This window comes from Syngnathus scovelli, chromosome 18 (genome assembly GCF_024217435.2).
Source record: "Syngnathus scovelli strain Florida chromosome 18, RoL_Ssco_1.2, whole genome shotgun sequence".
NCBI classification, from domain to species: Eukaryota; Metazoa; Chordata; class Actinopteri; order Syngnathiformes; family Syngnathidae; genus Syngnathus; species Syngnathus scovelli.
The window spans coordinates 9,432,064-9,446,872 of NC_090864.1; the positions used below are offsets into that span (position 1 = coordinate 9,432,064).

The 14,809-nt window shown below is 43.7% G+C and overlaps 3 protein-coding genes, 1 long non-coding RNA gene and 1 other non-coding gene across 5 annotated transcripts; 4 read left to right on the top strand and 1 right to left on the bottom strand.

Moving 5' to 3' along the window:
- Positions 1–280: 280 nt before the first annotated feature.
- On the bottom strand, positions 281–1,302 carry LOC125986086 (uncharacterized). Its single transcript, XR_011085700.1, has 2 exons — positions 1,206–1,302; positions 281–1,119 (listed from the first exon to the last, which is right to left on the bottom strand). It is a non-coding gene; the product is annotated as an uncharacterized lncRNA (long non-coding RNA).
- Positions 302–4,917, top strand: LOC125986080 (glycine--tRNA ligase). The gene is made up of 17 exons (XM_049749491.1): positions 302–609; positions 1,232–1,333; positions 1,394–1,496; positions 1,563–1,704; positions 1,959–2,047; positions 2,175–2,251; positions 2,312–2,457; positions 2,520–2,669; positions 2,775–2,937; positions 3,000–3,164; positions 3,235–3,341; positions 3,420–3,566; positions 3,632–3,717; positions 3,786–3,895; positions 3,979–4,072; positions 4,226–4,416; positions 4,496–4,917. Exons 1-17 carry the CDS (start codon positions 358–360, stop codon positions 4,619–4,621), a joined length of 2,250 nt encoding a protein of 749 aa, XP_049605448.1. The 5' UTR covers positions 302–357; the 3' UTR covers positions 4,622–4,917.
- Positions 1,753–1,887, top strand: LOC125986422 (small nucleolar RNA SNORA84). Its single transcript, XR_007487621.1, has one exon. It is a non-coding gene; the product is annotated as a small nucleolar RNA SNORA84 (small nucleolar RNA).
- A 404-nt stretch (positions 4,918–5,321) lies between the features above and the next one.
- Positions 5,322–9,963, top strand: LOC125986081 (glycine--tRNA ligase-like). The gene is made up of 17 exons (XM_049749492.2): positions 5,322–5,489; positions 5,986–6,087; positions 6,202–6,304; positions 6,365–6,506; positions 6,572–6,660; positions 6,945–7,021; positions 7,104–7,249; positions 7,337–7,486; positions 7,569–7,731; positions 7,872–8,036; positions 8,106–8,212; positions 8,348–8,494; positions 8,703–8,788; positions 8,873–8,982; positions 9,074–9,167; positions 9,292–9,482; positions 9,616–9,963. Exons 1-17 carry the CDS (start codon positions 5,445–5,447, stop codon positions 9,727–9,729), a joined length of 2,031 nt encoding a protein of 676 aa, XP_049605449.1. The 5' UTR covers positions 5,322–5,444; the 3' UTR covers positions 9,730–9,963.
- Positions 9,964–10,386: 423 nt separating this feature from the next.
- Positions 10,387–14,448, top strand: hhatlb (hedgehog acyltransferase like, b). Its single transcript, XM_049749494.1, has 12 exons — positions 10,387–10,543; positions 11,587–11,739; positions 11,815–11,882; positions 11,956–12,069; positions 12,135–12,329; positions 12,431–12,640; positions 12,913–13,084; positions 13,164–13,308; positions 13,378–13,413; positions 13,534–13,735; positions 13,896–14,037; positions 14,133–14,448. Exons 2-12 carry the CDS (start codon positions 11,634–11,636, stop codon positions 14,339–14,341), a joined length of 1,599 nt encoding a protein of 532 aa, XP_049605451.1. The 5' UTR covers positions 10,387–10,543; positions 11,587–11,633; the 3' UTR covers positions 14,342–14,448.
- The last annotated feature ends 361 nt before the right edge of the window (positions 14,449–14,809 follow it).

Below are 14,809 nucleotides of genomic sequence, written 5' to 3' on the forward strand. Positions count from 1 at the left end.
GATTGATTAGAATTACATTGTAAATCAATGACCTCCAGTCGCTGCACCTTAAACATGCAGTTCTAGTGACATCTAGTGGACAATACCCTAACAACACCCAAGTAATTCTGACTAAGCAACTAGCCAAATAAAGACAATCTTTTCGAAAACGTTAGTTGTCTAGAGTCTCGAGTGCCAATTTCTATTTTTTTTCCTATTCTATTAAAACAAGTTAATTCGTGGCGAATCTGCAGATGCGTGATTTAGCTTGATTTTGCTTTTAAACTGAGACGAAAGTGCGGGCAATGTATGCAAACAACGTTTACTTCACAGCAGAACGATTTCATCATTCTTGTCTTCTCGCATTACTGGCTGTCCATGCTGGTTCTTCTCCGCAGGGCTGCTGCATCGGCGCTGCTGAGGACCACCCCCGACATTCCCTCCCTCTGCTCGGTGCTACAGGTCCGGTGTGTTTGGTTTGATCGCCTTCAGAACCGGCCCTTTTCCACGTCAGCGCCCCTTTTCACTAAGAAGAAGAAGAGCCTGTGGCAGCAGCGGCTGGAAGGACGAACAATGGACGGCGACATGGAGCAAATCCTTGCCCCCTTGAGGCTTGCAGTCAAGGAACAGGTAACATTAGCTTATACGTAGAGTAAAATATTTTCATGGCGACGCTGCGTTTAGTTTCAGACTAAGACAGTCCACCCCCAGGCAATGAATGGGGTTTTGCCAACTAGCTCGATGCTAACCCTCCCGACAAGCAGTCATGTCTGCGCCCTTTTGCCACGTTTCAATCGCGGCCACAGCTGAGGCTTTTTAAACTGGGTGTGGCCCAAGAAATGGGGAAGTTAATACATTTTTTAAAAATTATTTCAAAATAGTTTTAGCTTTGGTTTGTCTTTCTTTTTTTTTTTTTTTTTTTTGCATAAACATTTTGCTGCATCAAAACATGCCACAGTGGCTTTTTGATTAAAATCTGTCAAGTCAATTTGGATTTTTTTGAAGGTCAACCAATAAATCAGTTTTATTTATATGTAAAAATATAAGTAATTGAGGATGAAAAAAGCAAATGATATTTTTACCTGCACAGAAGACAGTGGAGAGATGCCAGGACAGGGCTGCATATATACTGATTGACAGCTACAGCAATTTTAAAAGGAGAAACTTGTCATCGAATTTGGCAATTAATTGATTTAACATTTTCGATCTGTGTGCACCTCACTTACCAGATGCCACCTGTCTGTTTTCACAGGGCGATCTGGTGCGGCAAATGAAGCAGGATGGAGCTCCTGATGTGGACGTTACCAAAGCGGTGGCTGAACTCAAAGCAAGGAAGCGGAATTTGGAGGCCAAGGTACGACAATTGAACACTGCAATCTTAAAGCGGATTAATAGCTCAAACTTGTCACCGCAGGAGCTGGCGTTGCAACCCAAAGATGACATTGTGGACAGAACAAAGATGGAGGACACTCTGAAGAGGCGTTTCTTCTACGACCAGGCTTTCGCCATCTATGGCGGTAAGATAAAGCTTGCATGTGTTCTTTTTTTTTTTTTTTTTTTTTTTAAACTGCATTGATTCTCAGGTGTGAGCGGCCTGTACGACTTTGGTCCGGTGGGCTGCGCCTTGAAGAACAACATCCTGCAGGCGTGGAGGCAGCACTTTATTCAGGAAGAGCAGATCTTGGAGATCGACTGCACCATGCTCACCCCCGAGCCTGTCCTTAAGTGAGCCAAAATAACCCGTGCACATTATGCTTGTGTTTTTTTTTTTCTGCCTGGTGGTTCCTAGAGTCAGCTCTGAAATGCTGGACTTTGGGTTATTGTTGACAGGCGCACATTGACTCTGCGATTTCATGCATGGGAGCTGTCATTATCGCAGACTTCCATAGCCCGGTTGCAGATACAATCTTTAAAAATGACTGTGTATTACATATCGTAGCACCTGGAGACACATTGAGCATTTTTGTTTGTGTCAACAGGACATCAGGACACGTCGATAAGTTTGCTGACTACATGGTGAAAGATGTCAAGAATGGCGAGTGCTTCAGGGCGGACCATCTTCTCAAAGGTAACCCTTTGGTGGACTTTGGTTTATGATATATAGTGAAAAAAAACATTCTTCAGATCTAAATGGTCATTTATAAATGTGCTGATTGCTTACCAGAATAGTATTCAATGATTGCTTTCTTCTGTAGCTCACCTCCAGAAGATGATGGCTGACAAGAAATGTACTGCTGAGAAGAAGGCCGAGATGGAGGATGTCATTACGCAGGTCCGACCGGAACCTTAAGGGATTTACCTTGGATGACACAATTAACATTATGTTCGACAGATGGACAACTACACCCAGCAAGAGCTGACCGACCTTTTCGTCAAGTACAACGTCAAGTCCCCTACCACAGGAAATGACCTCACAGCTCCCATCTCCTTCAACCTCATGTTCCAGACCTCCATCGGACCAGGAGGGAACATGCCAGGGTACAAAAAAAAAACAACAATGGTTAGGGTTAATGCAGACTAATGGTTGTCTTGATTTGTAGCTATCTGAGGCCTGAAACCGCTCAGGGAATCTTCCTCAATTTCAAGCGACTGTTGGAGTTCAACCAAGGAAAGCTCCCTTTCGCTGCTGCTCAGATTGGAAACTCCTTCAGGAATGAAATCTCGCCTCGCTCCGGACTCATCCGCGTCAGGTGAGGGGGTCTGAATTTTTCCCTGTAGGTACAGCAACCTATTTTTCGTGATGCATTTCCTCCAGTACATGTATTCATGTGAACAAATCATTATTGTACCTTCAGAGAGTTCACCATGGCTGAGATCGAGCACTTTGTGGACCCCAGTGAGAAAGTCCACCCCAAGTTTTCAAACGTAGCCGACCTGGATATCCTGTTGTACTCCTCCAAGGCTCAAACCAGCGGCCAGTCTGCACACATCATGAGGCTCGGCGATGCTGTGGAGCAGGTAGGATAGATTGACATGTTGACAATTGGATGGCACTTATGTCCCTCTTTCTTGTCTTAAAGGGTGTGATCAATAACTCCGTCCTGGGATATTTCATCGGTAGGATCTACCTCTATCTCACGAAAGTCGGAATAGCCAAAGACAAGCTTCGCTTCCGCCAGCACATGGACAACGAGATGGCCCACTACGCGTGCGACTGCTGGGATGCCGAAACCAAAACCTCCTACGTGCGTTTCTGTGCAAGGTTTTAACATGGTCTTAAAGAATTCCGCTAAACGTGGCCTTTGTCCCTCGCAGGGTTGGATCGAGATCGTGGGGTGCGCCGACCGCTCCTGCTTTGACCTGAAATGCCACGCCCAAGCCACCAAGGTGCCCCTGGTGGCAGAAAAGCCACTTAAAGAACCCATATCCTTCAAAAACACCTTTTTGTGTGTTTTACTGGGCCACACACTTTTGGAAACGCCTCCTTAATGTCGGCCGCACAAAGTTGTGAACGTCGTCCAGTTTGAGCCAAACAAAGGAGTCATCGGCAAGGCGTACAAGAAGGACGCCAAGATGGTTATGGACCACCTGGCCACGTGCGACGAATGCTCCATTGCCGAAAAGGAGCAGCTCCTCAACGAGAACGGGTGAGTGGCAAAAGCTCACAGGTTGGTGATCTTTGAACGCCGAGAGTCTCTTTTGAATCCCGCAGAGAGTTCACCATCGAGGTGGGGGGAAAGACGTTCCAACTGACCAAAGACATGGTGGCTATCAGGCGATTTCAGAAGACGCTACATGGTGAGAACTGAGGTCAAGCGGCACTTGTGGGAGCAGGCGCGCTTAATTTTTTTTTTCCCCCCTCGCAGTGGAAGAAGTAATTCCCAATGTCATTGAGCCATCGTTTGGTATCGGAAGGATCATGTACACCATCTTTGAGCACACCTTCCACGTCCGGGAGGGTGACGAGCAAAGGACGGTAAGTAGAAGGAATTACGTACAAAATAATTTGTACACATTTGAACTCATACAACCCCTTGTCACCCCCCCTCCCCCCTCCAGTTCTTCAGCTTCCCAGCAACCGTTGCTCCATACAAGTGCTCTGTTTTACCACTCAGTCAAAACCAGGATTTTGTGCCTTTTGTTAAAGAACTCTGTAAGTATTGCTTTTCAATAATTCGTGTCTATTTTATAAAAAAAAGTGTGGTTTTGCCTATTTTGGGTCTTTAAAATGAGTTTCAAACAGACTTATTAATGTAACTTGCCTTAAGCTGGGCTTCACCCGCTCACGTCTCTTCTCTCCTTTCAGCCGAGGCCATGACCAGATACGGCGTGTCCCATAAGGTGGATGACTCTGCAGGGTCCATCGGGAGGCGCTACGCCCGGACAGACGAAATTGGCGTGGCGTTTGGCATCACCATCGACTTTGACACCGTCAACAAGACGCCACACACCGCCACCCTGAGGGACAGAGACTCAATGAGGCAAATCCGAGCCGAGGTACAGTACATGTTTTACTGGCAGACAGTCCCCATAGGCACTTTTTAAAAACTATATGACAATTGTTTTTTTTTTCCAGGTGAGCGAGCTGCCCGTGATCATTCGGGATTTGGCTAACGGCACTCTAACCTGGGCAGAAGTGGAGACCAAGTATCCCATCTTCGAAGGACAGGAGACCAGCAAGAGGGACGCGGTGGAGGAATGAAGTCCTTCTTTCTCTCTTCCGCCGGCAGGGAATAAAATATATGACACAGACTTTTGTTGCATTCGCATCACCAGAAGAACATCACGATGAGCTTTCACTGATCACGTCCACAAGGAGGAGCTACATTTCAACCATGTATGACAACCACTCTTGTGTTTTCAAAAGGGAGAAACTGGCATCAGGTTGCGTCTTTGACAGAAGGAAAGACTGCTGTTGTTCTGCTTTTCAGGCTGACCGGATTGAGATATTTAAATCTCTCAATAAAAAAAACAGCCAGCACTTACTGGACATCTGCATACCATTTGCAACGTTTTCTCATTTGTGATCTATAAGGCCAAAAGATTAAAATATACATATAAACTCTTTTGTGCAGGGGGTAATGCAATATAACAGATTTGAATGCAATAGATTGAATTGTAATGGCTGCAAAATAAAAAAAAAGTACTGGAGGGGAATTTGAGACATATATAAATTAAGCAAGGAAAACTATTACAGGGATATTCTAGTCTCATATGTGCAACAGTCATATTTTGCACAATTTGAAAAAATGCAGGGTTGGGGCCTTCAGTAGGTCACTTGGACACATTCTTAAAAAAAACTGGCTTGCTAGAGTTTGGATGATGCAACTCTAAGCCTTGGTTTCAGACATCACTCGTAGTCTGAGAAGCAGAGGCAAGCACTACAAGCTCCTCCTGCTGGGCTGGGCCAAGCCGGAGAGGAATAAGGGAGAGCCGAGGAGGAAACAACCCGCACAGCTGGCTGCGGGTAGCGGGGAGAACAAACACTCACAAGCGGCTTTTTCTGCACGTTATTACGTGGCAACATGGAACAAACTTTGGCACCTTTGCGGGAGGCTGTGCGCGAGCAGGTCAGTTATTTTGGACGGATGGAAACCAAGTTGGGCGTGGATATGATCACTTTTGATTTAATGTTGATTTTTCTATGAACAAAATCCAAATGGATGTTTTTTGTCACAGACTCAGCTAAAATAAAGCCCAGTGAATATGCTTACAATAGTTTGCATGAATGTATTTTACATTAGGTTATTTGAAATAAAAAGTTAAATTTCCTGTTTCAAACTCACAACCTCCCACCAGTATGTGTGGTAAAGGTGACTCTCAAAAGAATGCAATTCTTTTTTTTTTATTCTGGCGTTTTCACAAAAGCTATAGTGTTAATTGTATATTGTTAAAACACCTCAGTGCTGTTTTTGAATAAAAAAAATCATACTCCCTTTTTACTGAAATATAATAATAATAATAATAACATTCTCTGTTCTTAATAATAATAATAATAATAATAATAATAATAATAATAATAATAATAATAATAATAATAATAATAACATTCTGTGTTCATTTCAGGGCAATTTGGTGGCCCAGCTTAAGGAGCAAGGAGCCCCTGAGTTGGAGGTGAATCAGGCTGTCACAGAGCTGAAAGCCCGGAAGAAAACTTTGGAGATGAAGGTACAATGTCTACGTCTTTGTTCCATTGTATTTGGCTTTCACTTTTGTTTAATAAAGCCACTCCCTTGTCACAGTAATAATGAAACTACTCTCATCTTATCTCACCACTTCCAGGAGCTTTCTTTACAACCCAAAGATGACGTTGTTGACAGGGTAAAGATGGACGACACCTTAAAGAGGAGATTTTTCTACGATCAGTCTTTTGCCATATATGGAGGTAGGATAAATCGATATTAGCGTAAAAGCTCGTAAAAGGTAAGCACAAATTTTTGTTCAGGTGTGGCCGGCCTCTACGACTTTGGTCCGGTGGGCTGCGCCTTGAAGAACAACATCCTGCAAGTTTGGAGGCAGCACTTCATCCAGGAGGAGCAGATCCTGGAGATCGACTGCACCATGCTTACCCCCGAACCTGTCCTCAAGTGAGCCCACTCACCCCCCCTTTAAAAAAACAACTGAATATTAATAAATGTATTTTCTCAATCAGGACGTCGGGCCACGTGGATAAATTTGCTGATTACATGGTGAAGGACTCCAGGACGGGAGAATGCTTTCGTGCTGATCATCTCCTTAAAGGTGATCACAGCATTTTTTTTTTTTTTTTTAAGTCACCCGTGCAATTTTTCAAATTTTTTCCAAACGAGAACCTGACGACAGGTTTTTACTTGCTTTACTGGGTCACACATATGTAGGGTGGGCGTGGCTGGAATTAAAATTTGGAAGCTGTATCTCGTCTCTCTGGTGCGCTGGGATTGTTTTCACGATTCGTGTTAGTGAGATTTCACAAAGTACTAATCTTATATTAAACCAGGTTTGATCCAAAACATTATTTGATCAAAAACTGTCTCTGCTGTCCACAGCCCATTTAAAGAAAGTCATGTCCAACGAGACGTGTACTCCTGAGAAGGTGGCGGAGATGGAGGACGTGATCACCCAGGTGGGTTCATGCGAGGGATGCCGAGATGATGTCATCTCCTGTTCCGTGTCAATCATGTCCTGTTCTTATGGATGTGCGCTAGATGGACAACTACACTCAGCAGGAGTTGGGCAATCTGTTCGTCAAGTACAACGTCAAGTCTCCCTCCACGGGCAATGACCTCACCTCTCCTATCTCCTTCAACCTCATGTTCCAGACCTCCATCGGGCCAGGAGGCAACACTCCTGGGTATGACTACAGATTTAATCATGCTAAAAAAATAACATGGAAGTCGTTTGCTATAGATGAATCTGCATTTTTTTTTTGTCTTGGCAGCTATCTGAGGCCAGAAACAGCTCAGGGGATGTTCCTCAACTTCAAGCGACTGCTGGAGTTCAACCAGGGAAAGCTTCCCTTTGGCGCTGCTCAGATCGGAAACTCATTCAGGAACGAGATCTCGCCTCGCTCCGGACTCATCCGCGTCAGGTTAGAAAACTTTGCCGTTTGCCTCACTTGCTTCATTTTATGGTTGGACTATATCGAGTAAAAATGTACCTTTACAATGTAGAGAATTCACCATGGCTGAGATCGAGCACTTTGTGGACCCCAACGAGAAGGTCCACCCCAAATTCTCAAACGTAGCCGACCTGGATATCCTGTTGTACTCCTCCAAGGCTCAAACCAGCGGGCAGTCGGCACAGATCATGAGGCTCGGCGATGCTGTGGAGCAGGTAGGAAAAGTTTAGATGTTAAAGAAATAATAAATAAATCATCCAGATCGATTTTCATCTTTTGTTGGTGAGTGCACTATATTAGGTTTTGGTTATGCAAATTTTTTCAATTATAATTCAGCATCATTTTGATCATTCAGGGCATCATCAACAACTCCGTGCTGGGCTACTTCATCGGCAGGATCTATTTGTACCTGCTCAAAGTAGGTCTTAGCAAAGACAAAGTGCGCTTCCGTCAGCACATGGAGAACGAGATGGCTCACTATGCCTGCGACTGCTGGGACGCCGAGTCCAAAACCTCTTACGTAAGTCGATATTCTTTCTGCTCTGGTTTCAACCGTAACGGCTGATTTTTTTTTTTCATCTTTCTTCAGGGTTGGATTGAGATCGTCGGATGCGCCGATCGCTCGTGCTATGACTTGTCGTGTCACTCGCGAGCCACCAAGGTGCCCCTCGTGGCGGAGAAGCCCCTCAAAGAACCCATATCCTGACTGCTCATCCAATTTAATCGAGGTTTGACCCAATTGAGACAAAATAAGGTGCTAGTGATTAAAATAGACCAACATGGCCGCTGTGGGAAGTTCTTGCAATTGTGTTATTCCTTAACGAGTCAACACAAGGTGGTCAACGTAGTGAAGTTCGAGCCCAACAGAGGCGCCATCGGAGCAGCGTACAAAAAAGACGCCAAGCTGATCTTCGAGTATCTGGACGCATGCGACGAATGCTTTATTGGCGACCAGGAGAAGCGGCTCAACCAAAGCGGGTAATTGGTCATTTTTTAGTAGAAATAAGCTGAGAAAATGGAGTTGCACAAGTGTGCACACCCTAACGGGATGTTCATAATTAGCCTTCCTCTTGATTCTTTTTTTCAATTACTTTTTGGAAATGATTTATCTTAAACCTGGCATTTAAACAAGGGTGTGTACACTTATTATAACCTCTGTTTTATACGTGTCATCTGTCTTATGCAGAGAGTTCAGCGTGTCAACAGAGGGCAAAACATTCAAGCTTTCCAAAGACATGGTCGCCATCAAGAGATTCCAGAAAACATTACATGGTAAAAAAAGATGAATAAAAATGCCAAGTATGGTTTCACGTTGCATCGTTACACTCCCGATTCAATTCAAACAATTGCTCGCAGTTGAGGAGATCGTCCCCAACGTCATTGAGCCGTCCTTCGGCATCGGCAGAATCATGTACTCCATCTTTGAGCATTGCTTCCATACGCGGCAAGGAGACGAACAGAGAACGGTAAGGACCACAAGCTTTTGTTATTCTTCCTTGTTTCAATTGTCTCCACTAATTGATAGTTTTAATTCAATATCACTGATTTGTTTTGTAGTATTTCAGTTTTCCCGCCACTGTGTCCCCGTACAAATGCTGCATCCTTCCTCTGAGCCAAAACCAGGAATTTACACCTTTTGTCCAACAACTGTGTAAGTTCACTGCATTCTTCCATGTTGAAAAGTTAATGTGCACAACACTGACACCTAGTGGTAATAAAGGTACACTCTATTTAAATATACTAACCTCACTCATGCAGTTTTTTGTCCTCATCAGCTGAGGCGTTGACCCGGAAGGGGGTGTCTCACAAGGTGGACGATTCATCTGGATCCATCGGGAGACGCTATGCTCGCTCCGATGAGATCGGCGTGGCGTTCGGCGTCACCGTAGACTTCGACACCGTCAACAAGACGCCACACACCGCCACCCTGAGGGACCGAGACTCCATGAGACAAATCCGTGTCGAGGTACATCAATGTGACTTAAAATAGATGTATGACATTTCAAAGCATCTCATACACACCTTGAATTTGTAGATCTTCACTCTTCGTAGCAGCATATTGTGATTTTATATTAATAATAAACCCAATGATGTTACAGGTGGACGCTTTGCCGGGGGAGATTTGGTCGCTGGCCAACAGCGTGTCCACTTGGCCTCAGCTGGAGGTCAAGTACCCTCTCTTTGAAGGACAGGAGACCAGCAAGAAGGAGTAACCAGCATTATTCAGGGAAAATCCTTCTTGAGGAGCCATAACATATTTTTTAAAGGACTAGAAGAGAAATATAAGGATGTGTACTGAATACTTACCACTAGTTGTCCCTCGTGGCACGTTACTCATTCCACAAGACTTGACAATTCCTAAATGGAAGTGCAACAATAGCTGTGACACAAAACAATATTTTTTACACCTCCAGCCTTCTTCTAATAAATGACTCGTAGTTCTTTTACCCAGTGTCCTGGATTTGAGTTGTGCATCTATTTTCACTGTATTGTGTTGTTGTTGTGTGACACCCATGTGCAGAATGTTGAGCATGGACATGGCTCAAAATTGCAACAGGCTTACTGTCCCAAAACAGCTGTGGCCATTAGGAACATGGAAAATAGCATAGCCTCCATTTTATTTCATTGTTTGTGTGTGTGTATGTAAAAAAAGAAAACATTCAGTTCAGTTGTATTTAACTTTTAGAAAAAGCATGAGCAATAAGGATGGTTTCATTTGAAACATTTGTTCAGGTACAATTATTAATTGACCTATGTTTCTAAATTTAAGGAGTGTTAAAGTTCCAACAGTGCATTATTTGGCAGCCAAAATTGTCCCCCAGGGGCAATTAAGCCCACCCACCCCTCGAGTCCCGCCCCTCTTTGTCAGCAAAAGTAGAAATACAGCAAGTCACCTTTTCAACTGCTGGCAGCTCCCCTTTCAGGGAGTCCGCAGGACCCCCCAAATTCTGGTCACTCATTTGAATATTTTTTGAATATTTAGAATAATTGGGACGTTTTGTTGAAGCAGCTTCTGCTGAGTTCAAGGTCAGTACGACAACAGGTGTTTGTGGAGGACAAAGTAAAGTGCATGACCGTGTTGCTATTTAGAGGCAAGCATGTGACTCAAACACTAGTTTGTTCTCTTCGAACAGATTTTTGAAAGAATTTAATTGTCTTAAGCATCTCAATGGAGAGATTTTAGTTGGTATGCTTTAAAAAGAAGCCAGCAGCTGTACTTTGTTGATGTCTAATGGGTGCAAATATTCCCTTGATTGGCAGATAAAAAGAAAATAATTTGAGTTATTTTTTTAATGCAATAACTGGGCCGGAAAGGAGAAGACTAAATGACGAGGGTGAGGTTACAAAATAAATGTCAAGTCATAAAGCACAGCAGCTGCACTCAAGTGCAGAAGCAGGACAGCTTCATTTTTTAAGCTAAAATGAGATTTGGTAAATAAACAAAAATTAATTTCTGTCTGCAGCAAATGTGCTTGAGTGTCTCTTAGAATTAATTCCGAATTGTTAGTCCTAAAAAACTCAATGGTCTTAGAAATAACGCGAATGTGACAAATTATAATGAAATCAAACAAAACCACTAAAAATATGAAATTGCCAACTGTGGTTCAACAAAATCATTAAAAAAATAAATAAAAAAAATAGGTAGCTTTTCAAAATATACACATAGCGACATATTCAATTAAGGTGTGTCCGCTAATGAGCATCTCAGGTGTCTTCCAACTTGAAATCAATTAGTCGACCTATTTAAAACGTCGACAAATGGTCACTGTGCTGTTTTGGTGACACTCAACATTGACCAGAGGAAGTGAAAACTATAGATATAAACAAAATTATAACTAAATAAATGACTACACTACAAAGTCCATAAATCCATGTCACTATGGACAAAAGTTTTGGGGCACCTATTCTTCCACATTAAACCTTTCCATATGATGCATCAGGAATTAGTGCATAAAAAGTTTGCGTCTCAATACTTTTGGAAACAAGAAGTGCTTAACAGCATTAACATCTAAGGTTTGGCCTCACTTAAACGTACAGGTAAAACCAGTTTTGGCTCTTTATGTGTTTAGGAACAGTTTGACGGAGCTCCCGCGTGTATGTTTGAGTGGGTGTCGCCATGGCGATCAAAGCGGCACTTCCCAAATATGAGCTGTACGTCTATAACACTGTTTTGGCTTTGGCCCTAATTTGGTCGACCTGCTGGGTCTTTGATGCATCTACATGTGAGTACAACATACAAATATTTTCGCCCAATATTAATATTTGTTTCGGTATTTAATGAATTTATTTTATTTTAGCAAACACAGACAGAAAAACATTTCGGTCCAGTGTGAAACCAGGATGGCACTACTTTGGCCGGAAAATGGTAAGCCGTGACTTTGCAGTCCCTCATGAAACATAATCCATATATTTAATTTTTGTTTTCCATGGCTTTACAGGACACGGCGGATTCCGAATGGGCCATGTGGATTTGGACCTTCCGGGCTCACATAGTTTTCGCACTGTCTGGACATGTGCTGTTTGCCAAGCTTTGCTCCATGCTGGCCCCTCAGGTGCTTCCTCCAAAAATGCCAAACAGTGTTAAGCATTGGATGACACCATTATTGTTGTTCTACAGTACAGGTCCTTGGTGTACATGGGGTACGGGATCCTGGCGGTGTGGACCAGTATGGGTTGGACCTATGTCACCCTCATCCTGTCCCACTGCATTCTGCTCTACAGCATCTCATTGGTTAAAATACGCTGGCTGTGCTTCGTCACGGGCTTTTGCACGCTAGCCACATTTAAGTGTCAGCCCTTCCTGTCCTGGCAGGTATGTTAAGAAGTTCATCTGATGGAAACAGTACAAGCCTTGGAAATTTCCCAAAAAGCCGAATTCGATGATGTCATAGATATCCACCAATGATATTCCAGGCAGGTTTCGTGATGGGCGACTTCGACCTACGCCACATTCTCTTCTACGGTGGCTGCGGCTTCACGATTATGCGCTGCATCAGTTTCGCCTTGGAGAACTGCGAGCGCAAAGATGGCAACTACAACATCCTGGAACTCCTCAAGTACAACTTCTACCTGCCTTTCTTCTACTTTGGGCCCATCATGACCTTTGACAAGTTCTATGTGCAGGTTGGTTTCTAACGCGCCGACGGATGTAATTTCGTCACAACCTTGTTGATGTATCACACCTTCTCAAAAAAACCCAAGCACGCTATTTATGACTTCACATGGCTCATCAACTCCATACATGAACATAATAGTGTTTATACTCCCGGCCACAACATTAGGCACACCTACCCAATTAAATGGTTAAAATCGTAAATTTAGGATGGTCAGAATCTCACAAGAAGCCATTTTCCCCAAAAAAATAATTTTGTGAGAATATTTACCAAACCCTGCAGGCCAATAAGTCAGACCTGAGCAGGAAGGAGCGGGAGATGTGGAACATCAACATGCAGGCCGTGACCCACCTGGCCATCATCCTGGTCGTGGATGTCCTCTTCCACTTCCTGTACGTTCTCACCATCCCGAGCGACTTGAAGCTCCTCAAGCATCTCTCCGACTGGGCCCTGGGTGGGTCAATACTGAAAATAAATAAATAATATAAAGGATAAGAAGCTAATATTGAATGAGATGCGGAATGTTCTTGCAGTTGGCGTGGCCTACTTCAACTTGCTCTACGACTGGGTGAAAGCCGCCATCATGTTCGGGGTCATCAACACCGTGTCCAGGTTGGACCACCTGGACCCGCCCAAGCCGCCTAAATGTATCACCAACCTTTACGTCTTTGCTGAAACGTGAGTCGCAGGATTTTACGTATTTTCCTTCATACCAAATACTTATCGTTGCTTCATCTGCTTTCTCAGACATTTCGACCGAGGGATCAACGATTGGTTGTGCAAGTGAGTAGCTCACGGGAGTTAACTACTAAATTATGAGGAATTGACAAAAGTACAAATAATTTGGCACAGAGATTATTTGCAAATGTCCGGGTTCTGATTCTGTGGTTTTCCTATCAAAAGGTACGTATACGATTATCTGGGCGGTAAGCACGACGACGTATTGGCGGAGCTGCTGGCCACGTTGTGCACCTACGCCGTCACCGTCTTGTGGCTGGGACCGTGCAAGGTGGTCCTAGTCTGGGCTTTCTTCAACTGCTTTGGCCTAAACTGCGAGCTGTGGGCTGCCAAGTTGTTCTCCATGGAGCCCTTTGCGTCTTTCGAGGTTCGGACGAATCATTACAGTTTGGACTCGAGTTGACTTGAATCAATGTTTTGTCTTGAGGAAGACTTTCTGACTTGACTTAAGACTTGCTCAAAACTTTGCATGTGACTTGATCCCATTGCTGGGTAGATAGAAAATGTTTTTTTTGCTTACTTTCAAGAATGCAATGTCAGAAGCAATGTCCCGCCGGATCCGAGCCTTCGTCTGCGTCTTCAACTTCTGGAGTATCGTGCTGTACAACACCTTGATTCTCAACAGTTTGGATTTTGCCACATTGGTTGCCAAGCGTCTTCTGCTCAAAGGTGAGTTCTTCAGATGGAGTTACAATTTATAGTTCAATTAAGATGTTGTCATGTGTCACTAATGTGGTAAGTCACCCTATTTTATGTCTGGCCAGGTTTTCCAATAACCACCATGGTCGTCATGTTCGTGACCTACTGCCTGATTCAAGTGATTAAGGAGCGGGAGAGGAGACAGGCACTCATCGATGACCCCGATCCGCTTCCTCCCACGACGCTGGACAGAGCCCTTCCGGCTGACCCTGGAAGTCCCGCGCCAGATGCCGCTCAACCTGTCGCTGATCCCAGCAAGAAAAAAGCAGAGTAGATGATCGATGCATGTATAGAGTTTTGAGTTTCGTAATGTCTTGAATGACTTGAGTGGAATTTTCTGAAATGTCATGAAAACAATAAATTAAACTCAAGAAGGTAAAAGTCTTTTTTTTCAGTCATATAGTCATATTATGAAATAAAATTTGTCTCATTGGAAAATACAGTTGTACTTGGGAGGAAAAATTATATTACAAGATTAAGAGTAATTTAACATATCAAGCTAGATTTTTTTGCTAGAATAAAAATAGTCATGCCGCTACATTGTCATGCCATGTCATGGAACTACCAAATAAATTTGGATGAGGAGGCCAGTCTACTTCGTAGAATCTATTTCAGGGCAATGAAGCCATGTGTCAGCTGGCTGAGATCGGGGGATGAGGCGGGATATAACTTGGGTGAGTTTTAGGGGGGGGGTGAGTGCATGTCATGTTCCAGAATGAATCCCATTGCTGGCTATAAATAC

Bases quoted from the DNA above. Each gene is read 5' to 3' on its own strand.
- hhatlb (XM_049749494.1), top strand. From the start codon at position 11,634: ATGGCGATCAAAGCGGCACTTCCCAAATATGAGCTGTACGTCTATAAC. The intron at 11,740-11,814 runs GTGAGTACAACA...ATTTTATTTTAG, and splicing joins GGTCTTTGATGCATCTACAT to CAAACACAGACAGAAAAACA. The intron at 12,330-12,430 runs GTATGTTAAGAA...ATGATATTCCAG, and splicing joins AGCCCTTCCTGTCCTGGCAG to GCAGGTTTCGTGATGGGCGA.
- LOC125986080 (XM_049749491.1), top strand. From the start codon at position 358: ATGCTGGTTCTTCTCCGCAGGGCTGCTGCATCGGCGCTGCTGAGGACC. The intron at 1,497-1,562 runs GTAAGATAAAGC...ATTGATTCTCAG, and splicing joins GGCTTTCGCCATCTATGGCG to GTGTGAGCGGCCTGTACGAC. The intron at 3,718-3,785 runs GTGAGAACTGAG...CCCCCCTCGCAG, and splicing joins ATTTCAGAAGACGCTACATG to TGGAAGAAGTAATTCCCAAT.
- LOC125986081 (XM_049749492.2), top strand. From the start codon at position 5,445: ATGGAACAAACTTTGGCACCTTTGCGGGAGGCTGTGCGCGAGCAG. The intron at 7,732-7,871 runs GTAGGAAAAGTT...TTGATCATTCAG, and splicing joins TCGGCGATGCTGTGGAGCAG to GGCATCATCAACAACTCCGT. The intron at 8,213-8,347 runs CATATCCTGACT...AACGAGTCAACA, and splicing joins GAGAAGCCCCTCAAAGAACC to CAAGGTGGTCAACGTAGTGA.